Genomic DNA, 18,085 nt, shown 5'->3' on the forward strand with positions numbered 1-18,085 from the left:
AGGTCCGAGAAGGAGGAGGTGGGGGCTGGGCCTTGGGGAAGGTTTTCTGGGAGGAGGTTAATCTGAGCTGGGCTTTGAAGAGTGGTGGATGTGGAAGAACTTCCAGGCGGGAGGGGATGGCAGGAGCAGGTGAAGACCCCAGCCTGGGCAACGTACTGAGTGGCCGGAGGGCCGAGTGGGAGTCCAGGGGATGGGGGCCAGGCGGAGTAAGAGGCCTTGAGTGCCGAGATGGGGAGCTCCTGCTTACACCTGAGGGCAGCAGGGGCCACTTTGAGGGTTTTCAGGTTTATTTCAGCCCTCTGGCTGCAGTGAATTGATTCGGAGGGGTGGCTTCCCCAGCACTCAGTCCATGGCCCACCCCACATTTACACAAACTACCTAGATTATTACAACTTTAAAACCACTGACAGGCAAGTAGCTCTCACATTTCCATTTCTAGCCTGGGCTTCTCCCCACGCTCCAGACTTTCATAACCAACTGCTGATTTGACATGTTCACTTAGATATCTGAAAGGCATCTTGAACTTCACATGGCTAAAGCTAAGCTCCCCTTTCCCCACCCTCAGACTGGCTCCTCGCAGTCTTCCCATCTCCACCCTTTCAGTTGCTCTGACAAAAACCCCCAAGTCATCCTTGGTGCTCTTTTCTCTCATCCCCCACATCTAATCACTCAGGAACTCTGGGCAGCTCCACCTTTAAAACGTGTCCAGGATCTGACCACTTCTCATCCTTCCCACCTGCTCTGAGCCCTCCCTTGTCAGGCCTCCCTGGATCACCGTTGATCCTCCCCAGTTTTCATCTCCACCTTGCCCCTACCTTCTCTGTTCTGCAGCAGCCAGTGAGCGATGCTGTCATGACCAAGACACTATATCACTCCTCAGCTGAAAGGGGAGACCTTCCAGTGGTTTCCAAGGTCCTATGCCATCTGGCCCTCTGTTTCCTCAGAACCCTCCTCCCCACTTCCCCTCACCCTTTGGACCCTGGAACACACCAGGCCCATTCCTGAGGGCTTGAGAGCTGGGATCTCTATTTACTCAGACAGGTTGTGCTGTCCTGGCCCTAAGAGCTCTGCCCTCTGGGAGGTCCCTGAGCTGGTGCCAGGATGGGCAGTGGGCTGGAAGAGCTCCCTTGTACTCAATCACGCGCCTGCTTTGCCTACCAAGGCCGCAGCTTTGCTGGGGCCGTGAGCCCCCAGGAGGAGGAGGAGTTCCGTCGCCTGGCCGTTCTCCCCAATGTCTATGAGGTCATCTCCAAGAGCATCGCCCCCTCCATCTTTGGGGGCACGGACATGAAGAAGGCCATTGCCTGTCTGCTCTTTGGGGGCTCCCGAAAGAGGTAGGGAGCTTGAGTTCCCTTGGGTTTGGGGAGGCGGCTGGTGACGGGGCTCACAGTAGGATAATTACTGGATAATCAGGACTGGGCACTCTTTTTTGGGTTTCCTGGGCCCCTCAGTCTGCCAGGCACCTTTGCCAGCCCCCAAGCTTGCCATCAGCTGGCTAGTGGCTGATCTGTGCACCTGTCTCAGCGATGCCCTGACCCTGGCAAGGGGGTGGACTGGGGGCCTGGCAAGTGCAGTGGGAGAGCACTGAGCTTGGGGTCATGCAGGTACCAGGACGTAAATCTCAGCACTGAGCTTGGGGTCAGTAGCAGGGATATTATTAGCAGCTGCCATTTACTGTGTTCTTCCTATGCACAGGCATTCTTTTTTTTTTTTTTTTTTTTTTTGAGACGGAGTCTCACTCTGTCACCCAGGCTGGAGTGCAGTGGCGCAATCTCGGCTCACTGCAAGCTCTGTCATGGTATCTGGTCATGCAGGTACCAGGTCTTAAATCTCAGCACTGAGCTTGGGGTCATGCAGGTACCTGGGGTGAGAGTCACTTTTTTTTGAACCAAAGTTTCCAATGAATGAAACAGGTGAGAAACTTGACTCTTGAAGGACATTATGTGTCCTTTGGAAACTATAAAATCAGTTATAGACAGTAGCAGGGATATTATTAGCAATTGCCATTTACTGTGTTCTTCCTATGCACAGGCATTCTTCTTTTTTTTTTTTTTTTTTTTGAGACAGAGTCTCACTCTGTTGCCCAGGCTGGAGTGCAGTGGTGCGATCTCGGCTCACTGCAAGCTCCACCTCCCGGGTTCACACCATTCTCCTGCCTGAGCCTCCCGAGTAGCTGGGACTACAGGCGCCCGCCACCACGCCCAGCTAATTTTTTTTGTAGTTTTAGTAGAGGCAGGGTTTCACCGTGTTAGCCAGGATGGTCTCGATCTCCTGACCTTGTGATCCGCCCGCCTCAGCCTCCCAAAGTGCTGGGATTACAGGCGTGAGCCACCACACCTGGGCCGCACAGGCATTCTTCTAAGTGCTTTATGTGTCTGAAGCCCAGTCAGTCCTCACAGTAACCTGTTGAGAACGCAGCTGTTGTGCCCATTTTATAGATGAGGGAATTGAGGCATAGAGAGTTAAAGGGACTTGCTCCTTAGCACATGCAGGGGAGCCAGGAGCCTGCTGTCACGGTGCTTGTTCTGCCGCACCGTGCACAGCCCACAGGCAGCTCTCAGTCCTTTTCTTTCAAGCTGGGAGGAACGTTACTCAGATGCTGGGTGTACCCGAGCACAGCCATAAGAGCCATTTCCTTTAACCCTCCTCTTCTGGGAGGCAAGCTCTGTCCTCATTGCTAGGCAAGACCTATCGTGGTTTGGGAGCTACAGAGCTGGGTAGGAACATGGGTCCTAGGCCACAGCCACTACCCTCCTGCCAACTCTGAGGCCCATGATAGTTGGGGGAGTCACCTGTCAGCCCACCAATCTGGTGACTGGATGTCACATGCGATGCCCTCATGGATTCTCACCTTGTCCATCTACCCTTCCTCCCCCAGGCTCCCTGATGGACTTACTCGCCGAGGAGACATCAACCTGCTGATGCTAGGGGACCCTGGGACAGCCAAGTCCCAGCTTCTGAAGTTTGTGGAGAAGTGTTCTCCCATTGGGGTGAGTGGCCTGGGATACCTTCTCCACCTTGGCTTGCGGGGAGGAAGCTGCAGGGCAGGGCCTCTGGGTCCCCAGGACACCTATGGTGGGCTGGCTCACCCGGAATCTCTTCCTCCTTTCTCTTGGCTGTGGTCAGGATGGCCGAGGAGATGGGAGGAAGAAAGGAGCCAACGGGTGTATGTAGGTTTGGGGCAGGCGGCGAGTACACCGTACTGAGAGTCAGGATGGGGTTTGGGTCTCAGTCTGGCCAGAAATTGGCTATGGGCATTGAGTAAGTCACCCAGTCTCCCTGAGCGTCAGTTTATCCATTTGCTAAATACTGATATTGTTATCATTAATAGCTAAAATCTGGCTGGGCACGGTGGTTCATGCCTGTAATACCAGCACTTTGGGAGGCCGAGGTGGGCGGATTGCTTGAGCTCAGGAGTTTGAGACCAGCCTGGACGGCATGGTGAAACCCTGTCTCTACCAAAAATACAAAATAACTAGCCAGGCGTGGTATGCACCTGTGGTCCCAGCTGCTTGGGAGGCTGAGGTGGGAGGATCACTTAAGCCCAGAATGGGGAGGTTGCAGTGAGCCAAGATTGTGTCACTGCACTCCAGCCTGGGTGACAGAGTGAGACCATGTTTCAAATAATAATAATAATAATAATAGCTAAAATGAAGGGCCAGACACTGCTTGAAGTACTTTGCATATATTTACTTAGTCTTCACCTCAACTGTGTGGTAGGTACTGTTACCCCTGTGTTAGGGGTGAGAAAACTCAGGTACAGAATGGGTAAGTGTCTTGGCCCAGGTCTCACTGCTGGTAAGCATTAGAGCAGGATGTGATTGAACCCAAGTGTCTGATGAGCTGGGTCCTCTGCTGCGTTGTTGAATGGGTCTGCGGGGATCAGAGCCAGAGAGGGTCTGACTGTCATGATCCAAGTGGTGGGGTTCTATAGGGCGAGATGGTGGTCTTTGGACAGATGGGAAGTGTGCCAAATTTGCCACACTGGCACTGTCCAATAGAAATACGTGAACTGCACATGTGACGCATGTATGTCTTAGATTGTCTAATAGCCACATTAAAAAGTAGCTGGGTGCGGTGGTGTGCATGCCTGTAGTCCCAGCTACATGGGAGGCTGAGGTGGGAGGATCACTTGAGCCCAGGAGTTTGAGACCAGCTTGGGCAACATAGCAAGACCCCATTTCAATTTAAAAGGAAGAAGGGGAAAGAAAAAAGGAAAAACAGGTGACGTTACTCTGTTTAACTCGCTATATCTAAAATCTCATTTCAACATGTTTGATATGTAGATTATTGAGATACTTTACATTGTTATGTGCTCTGAGTCTTTGAAATCGTGAGTATTTTGCACTTAAGGGCATCTCAGGACTTTCCCAATTTCAGGGGCTCTATGGCAGTATGTGGCTTGTAGGTCTATATAGAGACGACAAGGGACTCACGATGGGGGCAGGCTTTCCCTGGGAGTCAGGAGTCCTCATCCTAGCCCTGAGGCTAACTCCTCTTCTCTGGGCCTCAGTTTGCTCATCTGTGAGTCGGGCCCCAGAAGACTGTGTCACAGGGCTGTGGTGAGGCTCAGGTGAGCCATGGATGTGATGCCCTCAGCGGGGAGAACATCTGGGCACACCGAGGCCCAGGGCAGCCTCCCCTTCCAGAGGGAGACGCACTGAGTTGGAGCCTGGAGTCCTATTCTGTACCCTGCAGCCAGCTTTGATGTGTGACCTTGGGCAAATCACAACCTCAGTGGGTCTTTTTGACTTACGGGGGTCAAAGCATGGAGTTGTTATTGGGCCCTGACACCACCCCACTGCCCCAGGTATACACGTCTGGGAAAGGCAGCAGCGCAGCTGGACTGACAGCCTCGGTGATGAGGGACCCTTCGTCCCGGAATTTCATCATGGAGGGTGGAGCCATGGTCCTGGCTGATGGTGGGGTTGTCTGTATTGACGAGTTTGACAAGGTGAGTCGGATGAAGTGGGTAGTAGCCAAAAGGTGGGTGGCACCAGGATATGTGGCCTCCTGTGCTCAGCCAGCAGAAATCACCTCTGACTTGGGAGACCTGTTTTCAATCACTGGGCCTGTCACTCTAGGGTAACTGTGGGAAGCTGCTTAACCTCTTCAAGCCTCAGTTTCCATATCTGAAGAGTGGGGAGAAGAAAGGCGAGCCCACACAGTTGTTCCCATGATTAGAGGTGACCTGGTTGCTGCCATTGGCCTTACAGGGAGCTGGTATTCAGGAGTGAGGGCTGCTGTTAGTTTTCCTGTTTCTACTGCTCCCTGCTCCCTCACTTCAGTAGGTCTGATGACATTTCTCTCTTCCACATAGATGCGAGAAGATGACCGTGTGGCAATCCACGAAGCCATGGAGCAGCAGACCATCTCTATCGCCAAGGTGAGTGCACCGCCAAGGTGCAGGCCTAGCCTGCAGCAGCCCAGCCTGGCCCAACCGTCCTCAGGCTGCCCTGATTGGGACAAAGTTCTTTTTGCCCAGGCCTAGAATCGCGTGTGTGCGTGCGTGCGTGCGTGCGTGTGTGTGTCTAACTGTGTGTGTGTGTAAGTGTGTATTTAAGAAGGCATCTTTGCCATCTCCTCCCCCTTTTCATCGTCGCCTCTTAGGCCGGGATCACCACCACCCTGAACTCCCGCTGCTCCGTCCTGGCTGCTGCCAACTCAGTGTTCGGCCGCTGGGATGAGACGAAGGGGGAGGACAACATCGACTTCATGCCTACCATCTTGTCGCGCTTCGACATGATCTTCATCGTCAAGGATGAGCACAATGAGGAGAGGGATGTGGTATGTCCAGGGGCAGGGCTGGTGGCCATGGACCTGCCTCCAGGCAGGCTTGTGATTGTGTGGGAAGGAGAATGGAGAACAAGGGCCTTGGCTGGTGAAGTCCTGACTGTCAGGCTGTGAAATTGGGGAGCACGTGAGAGGGCGGTTGTTGTGGACTGCAGAGGATTGAAGTAGGGTCTGGAGTCCTGTGGCTTGCTCTGCCTCTGCCGTGAGTGATAAGCTGTGTGATTTGGGCTAAATCAGTTTCTCCCTGGGCCTCAGTCCCTTATATATGAAACAGAGGAGTTGACATTGGGTTATGAGTAATAGAACCTCAGTTCTGGTTAGTAAATTTTTCAAAGAAAAAAGCATAGTGGTTTATAGAATTGATAAGTCCAGCGGCTTAAGGCCCAGGTAGATCTGGATTCTCAAACAACTGTCTCTGCCTTTCTATTCTGCTTTCCTTGGTGGAATCTTTGTACTTGGGCAGCTGTTCCTCTTGTGGTGGCAAAGACAAAATAAGATTTTGTCCTGTTAGCTTATAGCTTAACAGCCCCCAGGAAAGAGGAGGCCCTGTCTTTTCCAGTGCTTCTATCAAAAGTCCCAGGATAGACTCCTATTGGTTTGGGTAGATCCAATGTCCATCCCCAAGTTGGGGTGGACAAGATACATGCCCCAAGTCGGGGTGGACAAGCTGAACCCACCTCTTTATGGACCAGGGCAGAGGAGCAAGGATCATTATCTAAAGGAGAATCCAGATGCTCCCATCAGAACGAGGGCCTGGTGCTGAGCAAACAGGCTGAGCACACCTGAGATCTTAGCACCCTTTCCGGCACCTTGATGCCAGGGCCCCATCAGCTCTTTCTGGCTGTTCCACCTCTGTTGGGACTCAGGCTTGGGAGGGCCTGTGGGATGACCCAGTGTCTCCTCTGCTCTCCAGATGCTGGCCAAGCATGTCATCACTCTGCACGTGAGCGCACTGACGCAGACACAGGCCGTGGAGGGCGAGATTGACCTGGCCAAGCTGAAGAAGTTTATTGCCTACTGCCGAGCGTGAGTCCTGGATGCAGGCCCACGGGGGTGAGGTTGCCCAGCTTCCCTGGGTGGGAGAGAACCCAGTCCCCTGGTCCTGCTCCTCCTCATGAAGAACAGCCCAGATGTTGCTGTTCTGAGGTTCTCAGCTCTGCTGAATCTGCTCTGCTCTCTTCTCACCTTGCGTAGCTCACTGGCTCTTGGCTTCAGTTTTCCCACCTCCACACCAAGGAGGTGGGATTTAGATGGTCTTGAAGACCTCCTCGAGTCTGACATGCAGGGAGGCAGTGAAGTGTAGACATGGTAGACATGGGCTCCAGGTCATACCTGCCTTCACTGTATGACTTTGGGCAAGTAGGTTGGCCTCTCTGAACCTTGATTTCCCCAGGCCTATTGATGATTGCTAGGATTTTTGTAAGGATTGCACAAGATGATGAGTAAGTGCTTGGCATAGCCCTGCCCTGGGTAAATACTCAGTGAGTGGCAGCTGCAATTTCATTGTTCTCACAGATTTTCAATAATAATAATAATTATATACATAGTACTGGCTGGTTGCAGTAGCTCACACTGTAATCCCAGCACTTTGGGAGGCGGAGGCAGGTGGATCACTTGAGGTCAGGAGTGCAAGACCAGCCTGGCCAACATGGCAAAACCCCATGTCTACTAAAAATACAAAAATTAGCCGAGTGTGGTGGTGCACACCTATAGTCCCAGCTACTCAGGAGGCTGAGGCAGGAGAACTGCTTGAACCCAGGAGGCAGAGATTGCAGTGAGCTGAGATCGTGCCATTGCACTTCAGCCTGGGCAACAGAGTGAGACTCTGTCTCAAAAATATATATATAATATGTGTACACACACACACACACACACACACACACACACACACACACAGCCTGGGCAACAGTGAGACTCTGTCTCAAAAATATATATATAATATGTGTACACACACACACACAGCCTGGGCAACAGTGAGACTCTGTCTCAAAAATATATATATAATATGTGTACACACACACACACACACACACACCTTTCTTTGTGCCAGGCATTCTGAATTATTATTCAGTACTTTCTGTGTGAATAAATTATAACCCTCCCCCAAAACCTACCAGGTAAGGTGTGCTATTATTCCCTTCCCTGTATGGATGGGGAAGCTGAGGCAAAGGAAATTAAGTAACTTGTCCAAGCACATGCCAGAGGTAGTGGAGCCAGGATGTGAACGCAGCTGCTTTCCTCCAGAGGCTGTGCTTTTAACCACAGTGCTTCGATTCTTGTCATACAGTGCTTTGGTGATCTTTTGAAGGAGCTAAAACCCAGGGGTTGAGGGCTCTTTGAGTGCACTACCAGTGGGGGGCTGGTGGGTCCCTGATTCAGCACCGCTGCCAGGGTGAGTGGGTAGTCCCTGGGTCTTCATCCAAGTCTGAGCTCTGTATGGCCCAATCTTGAGAGGCTTGGGCCCACAGCTGTGAGTCAGGGAGCCCTGGATTCTAATCTTCCCTCTGCACTGAGTCCCCAGGTAGCCTTGGGGAGTTCCCTCCCTCCCTCTGGGTCTCAGTCTCCACATCCTTAGGATGGTTGAGCTAAGGCTTTCCCTACATCAGTGATTGTCAGTTGGCCTGGGGGCTAGAGGGGAGGGGATGGGATAGGGTAGTTGCTGATCAGACTTCCCCACACCTACCCTCCCAGGAGAGTCTGAGGTGCTCCCAGCCCCTGGACTGCAGTCACCGCCAAGCCTCCTGTGGGTGTCATCAGCTTGTCGTGTCTTCAGATGTGTTGGGTGGAGGAGTTTGAGACTGCTGCAAAGCCCACCACCCAGTGGGCCTCCATGCCGCTGTGATTGTGCCATTGTTCATTACATGTATGGGGGACCTTGTGGCAAGACACCACACAGCATCTAACAGTGGGGAAGAGGCGGTTTTCACCCTGCAGACGTGCCTGGCTTTTCTTCACCTGTTTTCTAAGAGAGGCACCCATATTTCTCCCCAGTGTTGATGTTTGTGGCAGCTGCTCACAGCCAGATTTCACTTAAATCTCTTCCGATTGTTGTCCCCCAGCCCATGTGAGTGGGCAGCTGTGGTGTGGTGGGAAAGTGCACGTCTGTAAGCTGACAGGGGGCTGGGGGAAAGGGTAGGTGCCCTAAGAGTCCCTCCTGGCCTCACACCAGCCTCTCCCCACTGTCCTGCAGGAAGTGTGGCCCCCGGCTGTCAGCAGAGGCTGCAGAGAAACTGAAGAACCGCTACATCATCATGCGGAGTGGAGCCCGTCAGCACGAGAGGGACAGTGACCGCCGCTCCAGCATCCCTATCACTGTGCGGTGAGCAGGCGGGCAGGGCTGGGCCAGGGCAGACGGGGCTTGCTTTACACAGCAGGGTGTGCCTGGCGACCAGGGGCAGTGGTCCAGGCTTTTCACTTGGCACAGGCCCATAGTAGCTCTGGGCAGGAAGAGTCCCTTTGGAGCATAAGCTATGGCCTCCTTGATCTCATTGATGATCCGTGTTTCTTGATTTAAGGCTAGGCAAACCTGGACCCCTCTTGTCTGAATTTGGCCTGGCTTCTCCCATTGTAGGAAGCCTGAAGGGAGGGAAGGACCCAGGCCTGGGAGTCAAGAGTCTTGGGTCCCAGCCTCTAGCCCACTGTGTGACTGTAGGGAAATTACATTCCTTCTCTGGCCCTCAGTGTTTTCAGCTGCTAACTCTGTTCATTCTTGTGACTTTGTAGACAGTACAGTGGGTAAGAGTTGGGATTTACCTGGTTTGAATCCTGTCTCCAGCACTGACTGGTTGGAAATGGATTTGGCTAGAAGTAATGGTAAATCCAAATAAAGTAGCTTAAAGAAATAGGACGTTGATTTCCCTTTTCTGTAGCACTGTCTGGAGGAAGATGGTATGGGGACTGGTGTGAGGACTCCTCAAGCTCCCCCTTACTCTTAGTCCAAGATGGCTGCTGGAACTTCAGGCATCAGGAGAGGAAGGAAAGAGAGGTTCCCTTTTAAAGGACACTTCATGAATTCCCACACAATGCTTGGACTTACAACTTACTGCCATAGATTGGTCACACAAATACAACCTGGTACAAAAGATGTCTGGGATGTGTTTTAGTGGATTGCTATGTGCCAGACTAAAAACCGGGGTTCCAAGCTAGGTGCAGTAGCCTACATTGTGATCCTAGCACTTTGGGAGGCTGAGGCAGGAGGATTACTTGAGGCCAGGAGTTTGAGACCAGCCTGGGCAACATAGCAAGACTCCCATTTCTACAAAAAATAAAAAATTAGCCAGGCATTGTGGTGCATGCCTGTAGACCCAGCTACTCAGGTGGCTAAGGTGGAAGGATCACTGGAGCCCAGGAGTTCGAGGATGCAGTGAGCTATGCTCATGCCACTACACTCCAGCCTGGTCAACAGAGCGAGACCCTGTCTCAAAAAAAAAAAAAGAAAAAAAATTGCAGTGCTATGACTAAGATCAAAAGGGAGATGGATTATGGGGATACCTAGCAGTCTCCACCACAGTCTTACCACTTTGGGCAAGCACCTCCCTGGTAACGGGGTGGCTGGGGAGGAAGGGAATAGCGGACCAAGGCCACCCTAGCATGCTGTTGTCCACACAGGCAGCTGGAGGCCATCGTGCGCATCGCGGAAGCCCTCAGCAAGATGAAGCTGCAGCCCTTCGCCACAGAGGCAGATGTGGAGGAGGCCCTGCGGCTCTTCCAAGTGTCCACATTGGATGCTGCCTTGTCTGGTACCCTGTCAGGTGAGCAGATGAAGGGCACATGGTCTTAGTTGATCTGGGTTCCCTGGCTCGGAGCTCTGTGGGCAGGGCTCTGGCCTGCTGGGGGCCTGCAGTGTGTGTCTTGCTTCTCTGAGTTTGCTGAGCTTCTCTGAGTTTCTTTTTGCAATAAGACCCCTCTCCTCCTTTCTCCCCATCGCTGTTTCCTCCAAGATGGGAAGAAGCAGCTTCTCTCCAGACCCTTGAACACAATCCTCTTGACCCAGGTCATTGATGATAATTACCCTTCTCACTGGCTAGGAACAACAGTTGACGCTCTGCTTCCTAGAGCTCATCAGCATTTTCAGTGCTTCCAGAGCTATTTCTTGCATTTTTCCTTACAGCTGCTCCCTGGAAGCCAGGTGAGCAGTCAGTCCTGCCCATGTTAGAAATGAGACAGCTGACACTCGAAGGGGCCTTTCCCTGGTGCCCAAGATCACAGTTAGTTGGCTGGAATGCAAGTCTCCTGGCCCCTAGGCCAGCGTTTTCCACAGCATAAGCCATACTGTCTGGTTTCGGTCAGCCTTTCAACAGACTGCCCCAGGCACCGCTGATGAGCCAGGCTACCTACGCTGGGGAAAATCTGTTCCTTCACCCAGCAGATACTTCATTAGTGTTACTGTTTGCCAGGCACTGTTCTAGGTGCTGGGAGTATAAGTGCAATCAATCACAAGGTCCCCGCCCTCCTGGGCTCTCATTCTCATTCTAGTTGGGGAGAGATGGACAGTAGAGAAACAAATGCCAGTGTAGGTAGTGAAAAGGGCAGTGAGGGAGATGATGGCTGGGCCAGGTGTGTTGGAAAAGGAGGGCGTGCTCTTTCCCATGGAGGGAGTGGGCATGGCCTCTGCAAGGAGGTGATGCCAAGCAGGGAGCTGCATGAAGTGGACAGTGTGGCTCCTTGGGGGAAGAGCTGCTCAGGTGGAGGCAGCGCTAAGTGTCAATTTCCCCAGGAGGGAGCAGGTTTGGTGCATTTGAATGGGGAGGCACTTGGGTGAAGAATGGGGTGGGTGGGGCCTGTTCCTCCTGTCCCCCTTGGTGAAGACTCAGCCTCTACCCTGGAGACTCTTCCTGTCACATGAGACATTTGCAGGTGGAGGCCTCTGGGATGCTGCAGGCACAGAGGGCAGGGGTGATATGGAGTGATGATAATTTGAGTTGAGTCTTGTGGGCTATGTAGGAGTTTGCCTCACAGACTCCCCTCTCAATGGCTTCTTGACCATGAGCCCACCATCTCCTTAGCTGAAACACCAAGGCCTCTGTCGCAGTAATTGGAAGTCATGAGCCTCCTGGTTGCCGAGGGCTCCTCAGGGCACCTCGTAGATGTGTCCAGGGCAGGCTGGCTTCCCTCCTGGGTCACTGATGGGCCCCTTCCAACTCTCTCTCTAATCTGTCTGCTCCAGGAACAAAAGGAGTCCTGCTGTGGCCTCCAAGGGCCCGCAGGACTTGGTCCCTAGTGACACTCTGGCCATGTCTCTGCTGCGCTGGGCCCTGGGCTGCTTTTTGAATGAGACAAGTGTGTTCCTGCCTCTGTGACTTTGTGCTTGGCCTGGAGTGTCCCCACATGTGCCATATCCTGTCTTCTCAATCAGGCCTGCACCACCCTGGCACACTCGGTGCCCTTTTCTGACTTATTCTTCGGGGCCTGGCTCAGGCTGTTCTTCCTTGGGCTAGAGGCTGTCTCTGTCCAAGAACTCCCATTGTCCCAGCTCCCCGGCTGCCTCACTTCTCAATGCCCACAGGGGTGGAGGGCTTCACCAGCCAGGAGGACCAGGAGATGCTGAGCCGCATCGAGAAGCAGCTCAAGCGCCGCTTTGCCATTGGCTCCCAGGTGTCTGAGCACAGCATCATCAAGGACTTCACCAAGCAGGTGAGCCTGCCTTGGAGTGGGGGTGTGAGCCCGCACGGGGTGCAGGGCTTCTGCTGGTTCCCACCCACTCAGCACTGGCATCTTACTCAGCAGACAGGCCCTGAAGGGTAGGATGGACAACTGTCCCTTTCTCAGACCTTTTCTAGCCATCATTCCTTCCCTAGGGATGTCTTCATCAGGAGCAGGGGTGGGGGTATTTTTTCTATCCCACGAAGGGGAGGGGAGAGCAGAGGTGGTTGGATTCTGGTGACATCCCATACAAGTTCCCCCCAGCCCTTCCCGTCTGTTCCTTTCCCCGTTGGCGGGCGTTTCATGGAGTGGGAAGGGGCAAAGCCATGAGAGTGAGCTTCCTAGCTCACTGAGGAGGGTACTGTTGGCCCCACAGAGAGAAGATGGGATTTTCCAGATGCTCTGGAAAACCTGTCACCTTTAAAATCTCAGGAGCAATTCTAGTTTCTGGTCTCTGCTCCTTGTACATCATCTCATTTTGATTCAGGGCAGTTTAATGGATGGTATCGTGCCTATTCTATAGGTGCACAGACTGAGGCTTAGAGAAAGGTTTAGAGCTTCAGTTCTAGAGTCAGATGGGACTTAAGTCCCAGCTCTACCGCTTAATTGCTGTGATCTTGAGCAAGTGGCTTAGCCTCTGTGTGCCTCAGTGTCTGGTACACAGTAGGCACTCAGGAAGTGTGGGCCCTTTAGGTCAAGGGAGCCTGAGTACAAAGTTCCCCGTCAGCCTGGGGATGTCTGGGCTCTGTTGGGGTCCCCTCGGGCAGCACGTGCCGTTAGCCAGCCATGTGCTCCCACAGAAATACCCGGAGCACGCCATTCACAAGGTGCTGCAGCTCATGCTGCGGCGCGGCGAGATCCAGCATCGCATGCAGCGCAAGGTTCTCTACCGCCTCAAGTGAGTCGCGCCGCCTCACTGGACTCATGGACTCGCCCATGCCTCTCGCCCCTCCTGCCGCTGCCTGCCGTTGAGAATGTTGCTGGGACCTCTGCCTCCCCACTTCCCAGCCCTCGAACTTCCCAGGCACCCTTCTTTCTGCCGCAGAGGAAGGAGCTGTCCTGCTGCCTCTGGGCGACCGCCTCTAGCGCAGTTCTGGGAAGTGTGCTTTTGGCATCTGTTAATAAAGCCACGGTGTGTTCAGGTATCTGTGGGTTTGTGCACTCGGTGACCTGTCACCTCCATCGTGCCCTCATGGCAGGGTAAGTGTGAGGGAACAGGGTCTGGAGCCAGACAGGCCAGGGTTTCTAACTTGGATCTGCCACTCAGACTTCGGGTAAGTCACGTGACTTTAGTGCTCCGGTTTCTTCATCTGTTTAACGGGGCTCATAACGCCACTCCCTTGATGCTGGGAATCCAGTGAGACCAGGGAGTGGAGAAGCGCTTCTCAAAGTGTGTGTTTGATCCCCCTCACCTGTTTCCTAGTAACTTATTGGGGGGCTGCGAGCTGTGGTGCGGCAGTCAGACTGCCTGGATTCATGGACCCTCTCCATGCCTTAGTTTCCTTATCTGTAAGCAGGCTGACACTAGAACCTGCTTCACAGGATTGTGCTTAGGGTCAATAAGCAGCTGTTAGTGAGGGGAGTGCAGTGGCCACCAGGCAGGAACTAGGACTCCAGCCAGTTCTTTCCTGGTGGGCCACGTGTAACTGTGTGGCCTTGGGAGAGACATTTCACTTTTCTGTGCCTGAGTTTATCAGTAAACTGGAGATGGGGGGGATTCCTCACCCTGAGTTGTGAGGATTGAGTGACAGAAGGCACTAGTGACAGCGATGTTGGAGGAAGGAGTGTTGCCAAGTGCCTTGGTCACTTTGCCTAATTTCAGAAAGTCACTCTGAGTTGGTATGTTTTGTGTTTTTAAAAAAGCTAGGATTCATAAAATTAAATAAAAATCAGTGAAGTAAAATATTTGATATTTAAAATACATTTAGAAATATAAAGTGTCAAGCAAAACGTGAATTTGGAAATCTACGAAACTTTCTAATTATTAGATAAGGTATTTAAAAGTAATTGCCATGTAAAAATGACACGAACTTGAAGTAAGATTATTTGATTTTTCTAAAAATACAAGAAAGCTTGGTGCATCCGCGTGGTCATTGTTGAATCACAAATGTATTTTTGTGTAGAAGATTCCTGCAGCTCAAAGCCCTTTCTGACTCCATACTGTTCCGGGAAATGGAGAGATGAGAGGAGCTAAATCAGCTTTCCTCTGACTCACTCGCGTTCAAAGCCCATTTCTTTTCTGATAATTTTGAGAGTGTCTGGAACAGCTTTTGTTTTCTTGATGGGGTGACAACCTTACTGGGTGCGCTGTGTGTTTTGTGTCCGAGGTGGCATCTCCGGTTTCTGCTAGCCTTTCATCTTGCTCAGGTGGGGACTCGCATGCATCTCAGGCCCAAGGTCCTCCTGTCCTGCTTGTTCATGGAGGGTGGGACTCGCATGAGATTCACCCTGCAGCGGCAACTTTGCTGGTGGCCTTTTCTCCACCCCTGTGGTGGGTGGTGCTGCTGTGGTCACCTCTGTTTTACAGGTGGAGAAACTGAGGCTCAGAGAGTCAAGTGTCACAGTGAGGGAGTGCAGGGCAGGCTTCAAACCTGGTGGCTCCGAACTCCACCCATGTTACCTTTTCTGCCAGATTCTCTCTTGGCAGTCCCTAACCCTGGCCTGAGTGGGATGCTGGGCAGAGACAGTCCTGGTCTGGGGGAGGCAGGTGCCAGTCAGGTGGGGGAGACTGACCCTGGGGTAGGTTCCCAGGGGTAGGTGGCTTGACTGGCAGGCACAGGACTGAGAGGCCAAAGGGGGTCTGACTGGCTTTTCCATGGTAGTTGGGGTAGGGATCATAGGAGGAGCAGTTGTGCTCAGAACATGCCAGTCTCCTTCCAGATCGGGGCAGCAGCATGAAGAGAGGCCCCTGAGCCAGGGAAACACCTGCTTTTGTTGGGGAAAGCAAAGGCTGAGGAGAGAGCCCGAAGGGAGGCCAGCAGAGGGGAGCATTCAGGCTGAGTGATAGTTGGGGCTCGGCTTAGCGGAATCTCCAGTCAGGCCTCCGTGACACCTAGAGAGGCAGGGAGATGGGGCAAGTTGGGGAGCTGGATTCCCGAGCTGGTGCTGCCACTCAGGGTGGCTGAGCTCTTCATTCACCTGTGACCTGGCTCCCTTAGGCCTGTCTTCTCAGATCTGTCCCTACCCTCACCAGCTACAGGCTGCGACCCAGCGGACATTTCTCTCTGCTGGGCAAATCACTTCACCCCTCAGCCTCCTTTCATCTGTAGAAAGGGCACAGCAGTACAGTAGCCCTTTCATCCAGGGGTGGCTGTGAGGATTAACTGAGGGGGTAGACATCAGAGCAGCTGGGCCTGGCCCCGGGGAGGTGCTCCCAGGAAGGGCTGGGTGCCTGTGGTTTTCCCTGCCTCACAGCCTGTGCGGTCTCACGTTTCGCCTTTTCATGCTTTTGTGTGAGCAGAGGCCGAGCCTCTGCTGCTGCGTTCCCTGCCCCACTCTACTCCTGGCTGCATGGGTCTCTTCACTTCACTTAGCACTATGAGAGCCGTTCCACCCCTTTTCCAGTTCCAGGTTTGGGAAGGAGAGAGCAGACAAGCTTGCTCGTGATGGAGTCCTTTTACCTGGTTTCTCTCTCTGTTCATAGATACCACCTCTGTTGATTTGGGAACTAAGACCATGTTGCTTGTCCTTAGTCACATATGACTTAATTTACACCCATTGTGGGCCCCTGGTGTCAGACAGGAAGCGTAAGCGCAGGTATCACTGAGGAGGATACACACGCTAACTACACAATCTTCACCAGACCTGTGAGCTTCCAGCCACCAGATCCAAAGTCACAGAGCACAGGGACTTACAAACATAGCAAAAACTGTATCCAATTTAGGTTTCTCTTTATTGGAAATAAAGATGGCCCACACCTCAAATATGTTATTTAGATAATGCTTATAAAGAGCAGCCTAAAACCCCATTCTCTTGCCTGTAAGCAACAAAATTACAAAAATGTTGAATTTCTAAAATGCGAAAGTTAAGCATTCCAAACACCAGCTCATGGAAGAAGGTTTTATGTTTTTGGGTGTTGTAACTATTATTTATATGTATTTAAACATGAATACAATCTGTTTGGTATTTAACACATTTTTTTTTTTGGCTTTCAAGGGCTTTTTTTTTTTTTTCCTTTTTTTAATTTATTATACTTTAAGTTTTGGGGTACATGTGCAGAACGTGCAGTTTTGTTACGTGGGTATACATGTGCCATGGTGGTTTGCTGCACCCATCAACCCATCATGTACATTAGGTATTTCTTCTAATGTTATCCCTCCCCTAGCGCCCCACCCCCCACAAATATTTAATTAGGAGTGTCAAGTCTGGATGAACCAAGGTAGATATTTATTTTAAGACATTATGGTGAGGCCAAAGAGTACATTAAAATGGTTTTCAGTGTGACTCTGGTAATATATAGATCAAAAACAAGCATTTTTTATTAAAAATACGAGGCAGTAAAGCACAGTGGTTAAGAACATGGACTTGGAGCCAGGTGTGGTAGCTCATGCCTGTAATCCCAGCACTTTAGGAGGCTGAGGCAGGAGAATCACTTGAGGCCAGGAGTTCAAGACTAGCCTGGGCAACACAGTGAGACCCCCATCTCTCTCTCTCTTTTTTTTTTTTTTTTTTTTTGAGACCGAGTCTCACTCTGTCGTCCAGGCTGGAGTGCATTGGCGCGATCTCGGCTCACTGCAACCTCCGCTTCCCAGGATCAAGCGATTTTCCTGCCTCAGCCTCCTGAGTAGCTGGGATTACAGGTGCCCACCACCACACCCAGCTAATTTTTTGTATTTTTAGTAGAGATGGGGTTTCACCATGTTGGCTAGGCTGGTTTCAAACTCCTGACCTCAAGTGATCTGCCCACCTTGGCCTCCCAAAGTGGTGGGATTACAGGCGTGAGCCACTGCACCTGGCCTATTTTATTATTTTTTTAGAGATGAGGGGGTCTCACTGTGTTGCCCAGGCTGGTCTTGAACTCCTGGGCTCAAGTGATCCTCCTGCCTCGGCCTCCCAAAGTTCTTAGATTATAGGCGTGAGCCACTGCACCAGCCAGGATTAAAGGAGTTAACAGCCCCAAAGCTCTCAGAACACCACCTGGCCCAGGGTAAAGGCTTTTTCAGTGTTCCATATGTAAACTATCTACATATGTAGATAGTTTTTTACATATGTAAAAAGCCTACTAATAACGTATGTAAACCTACACACATTGGCTTGCTCTAACAGAAGGGCTGTGTTGTAAGGTCATAAGCTCCCTGTTTCTGCACATGGTCGGGTAGAGGCAACGCAGCATCTGTTAGCGGGCTTGGTCTTCCAGGTTGGGGAGACTTCTCCCCGGCTCCTACTCAGGGCTCACCACCACCTATTTCGTACTTACTAGTTGTTTTAGAGACAGGGTTTCTCTGTATTGTCTGGTCTGGAATCCTCCAGCTCTGGTTATTCACAGGCATAGTCACAGTGCACTACAGCCTTGAACTCCTGACCTCAAGCGATCCTACTGCCTCGACCTCCCAAGTAGCTGGGACTACAGGTACATGCCAGTAGTCCCAGCTCTTTTCTTTGACCTTTTTTTTTTTCTTTTTTGAGACGGAGTTTTGCTCTGTTGCCCAGG

At 51.9% G+C, this 18,085-nt stretch overlaps 1 protein-coding gene across 2 annotated transcripts in view; it reads left to right on the top strand.

Moving 5' to 3' along the window:
* The window catches only part of MCM5 (minichromosome maintenance complex component 5), a 50,730-nt gene that overhangs the window by 11,229 nt on the left and 21,416 nt on the right, over positions 1-18,085 (top strand). Inside the window, exons 8-17 of one of the 2 annotated variants that reach the window (XM_054470558.2) lie at positions 1,163-1,334; positions 2,879-2,990; positions 4,811-4,954; positions 5,321-5,386; positions 5,611-5,787; positions 6,707-6,819; positions 8,984-9,112; positions 10,402-10,544; positions 12,299-12,426; positions 13,236-13,580. In XM_054470558.2, coding sequence (XP_054326533.1) covers positions 1,163-1,334; positions 2,879-2,990; positions 4,811-4,954; positions 5,321-5,386; positions 5,611-5,787; positions 6,707-6,819; positions 8,984-9,112; positions 10,402-10,544; positions 12,299-12,426; positions 13,236-13,337 — 1,286 coding nt within the window. In that variant the 3' untranslated portion in view covers positions 13,338-13,580. Of the gene's footprint in view, positions 1-1,162; positions 1,335-2,878; positions 2,991-4,810; positions 4,955-5,320; positions 5,387-5,610; positions 5,788-6,706; positions 6,820-8,983; positions 9,113-10,401; positions 10,545-12,298; positions 12,427-13,235; positions 13,581-18,085 lie in introns of those variants that run through there. The other variant, XM_063662999.1, reaches the window with a different exon arrangement.

This window comes from Pongo pygmaeus, chromosome 23 (genome assembly GCF_028885625.2).
Source record: "Pongo pygmaeus isolate AG05252 chromosome 23, NHGRI_mPonPyg2-v2.0_pri, whole genome shotgun sequence".
NCBI lineage: Eukaryota > Metazoa > Chordata > Mammalia > Primates > Hominidae > Pongo > Pongo pygmaeus.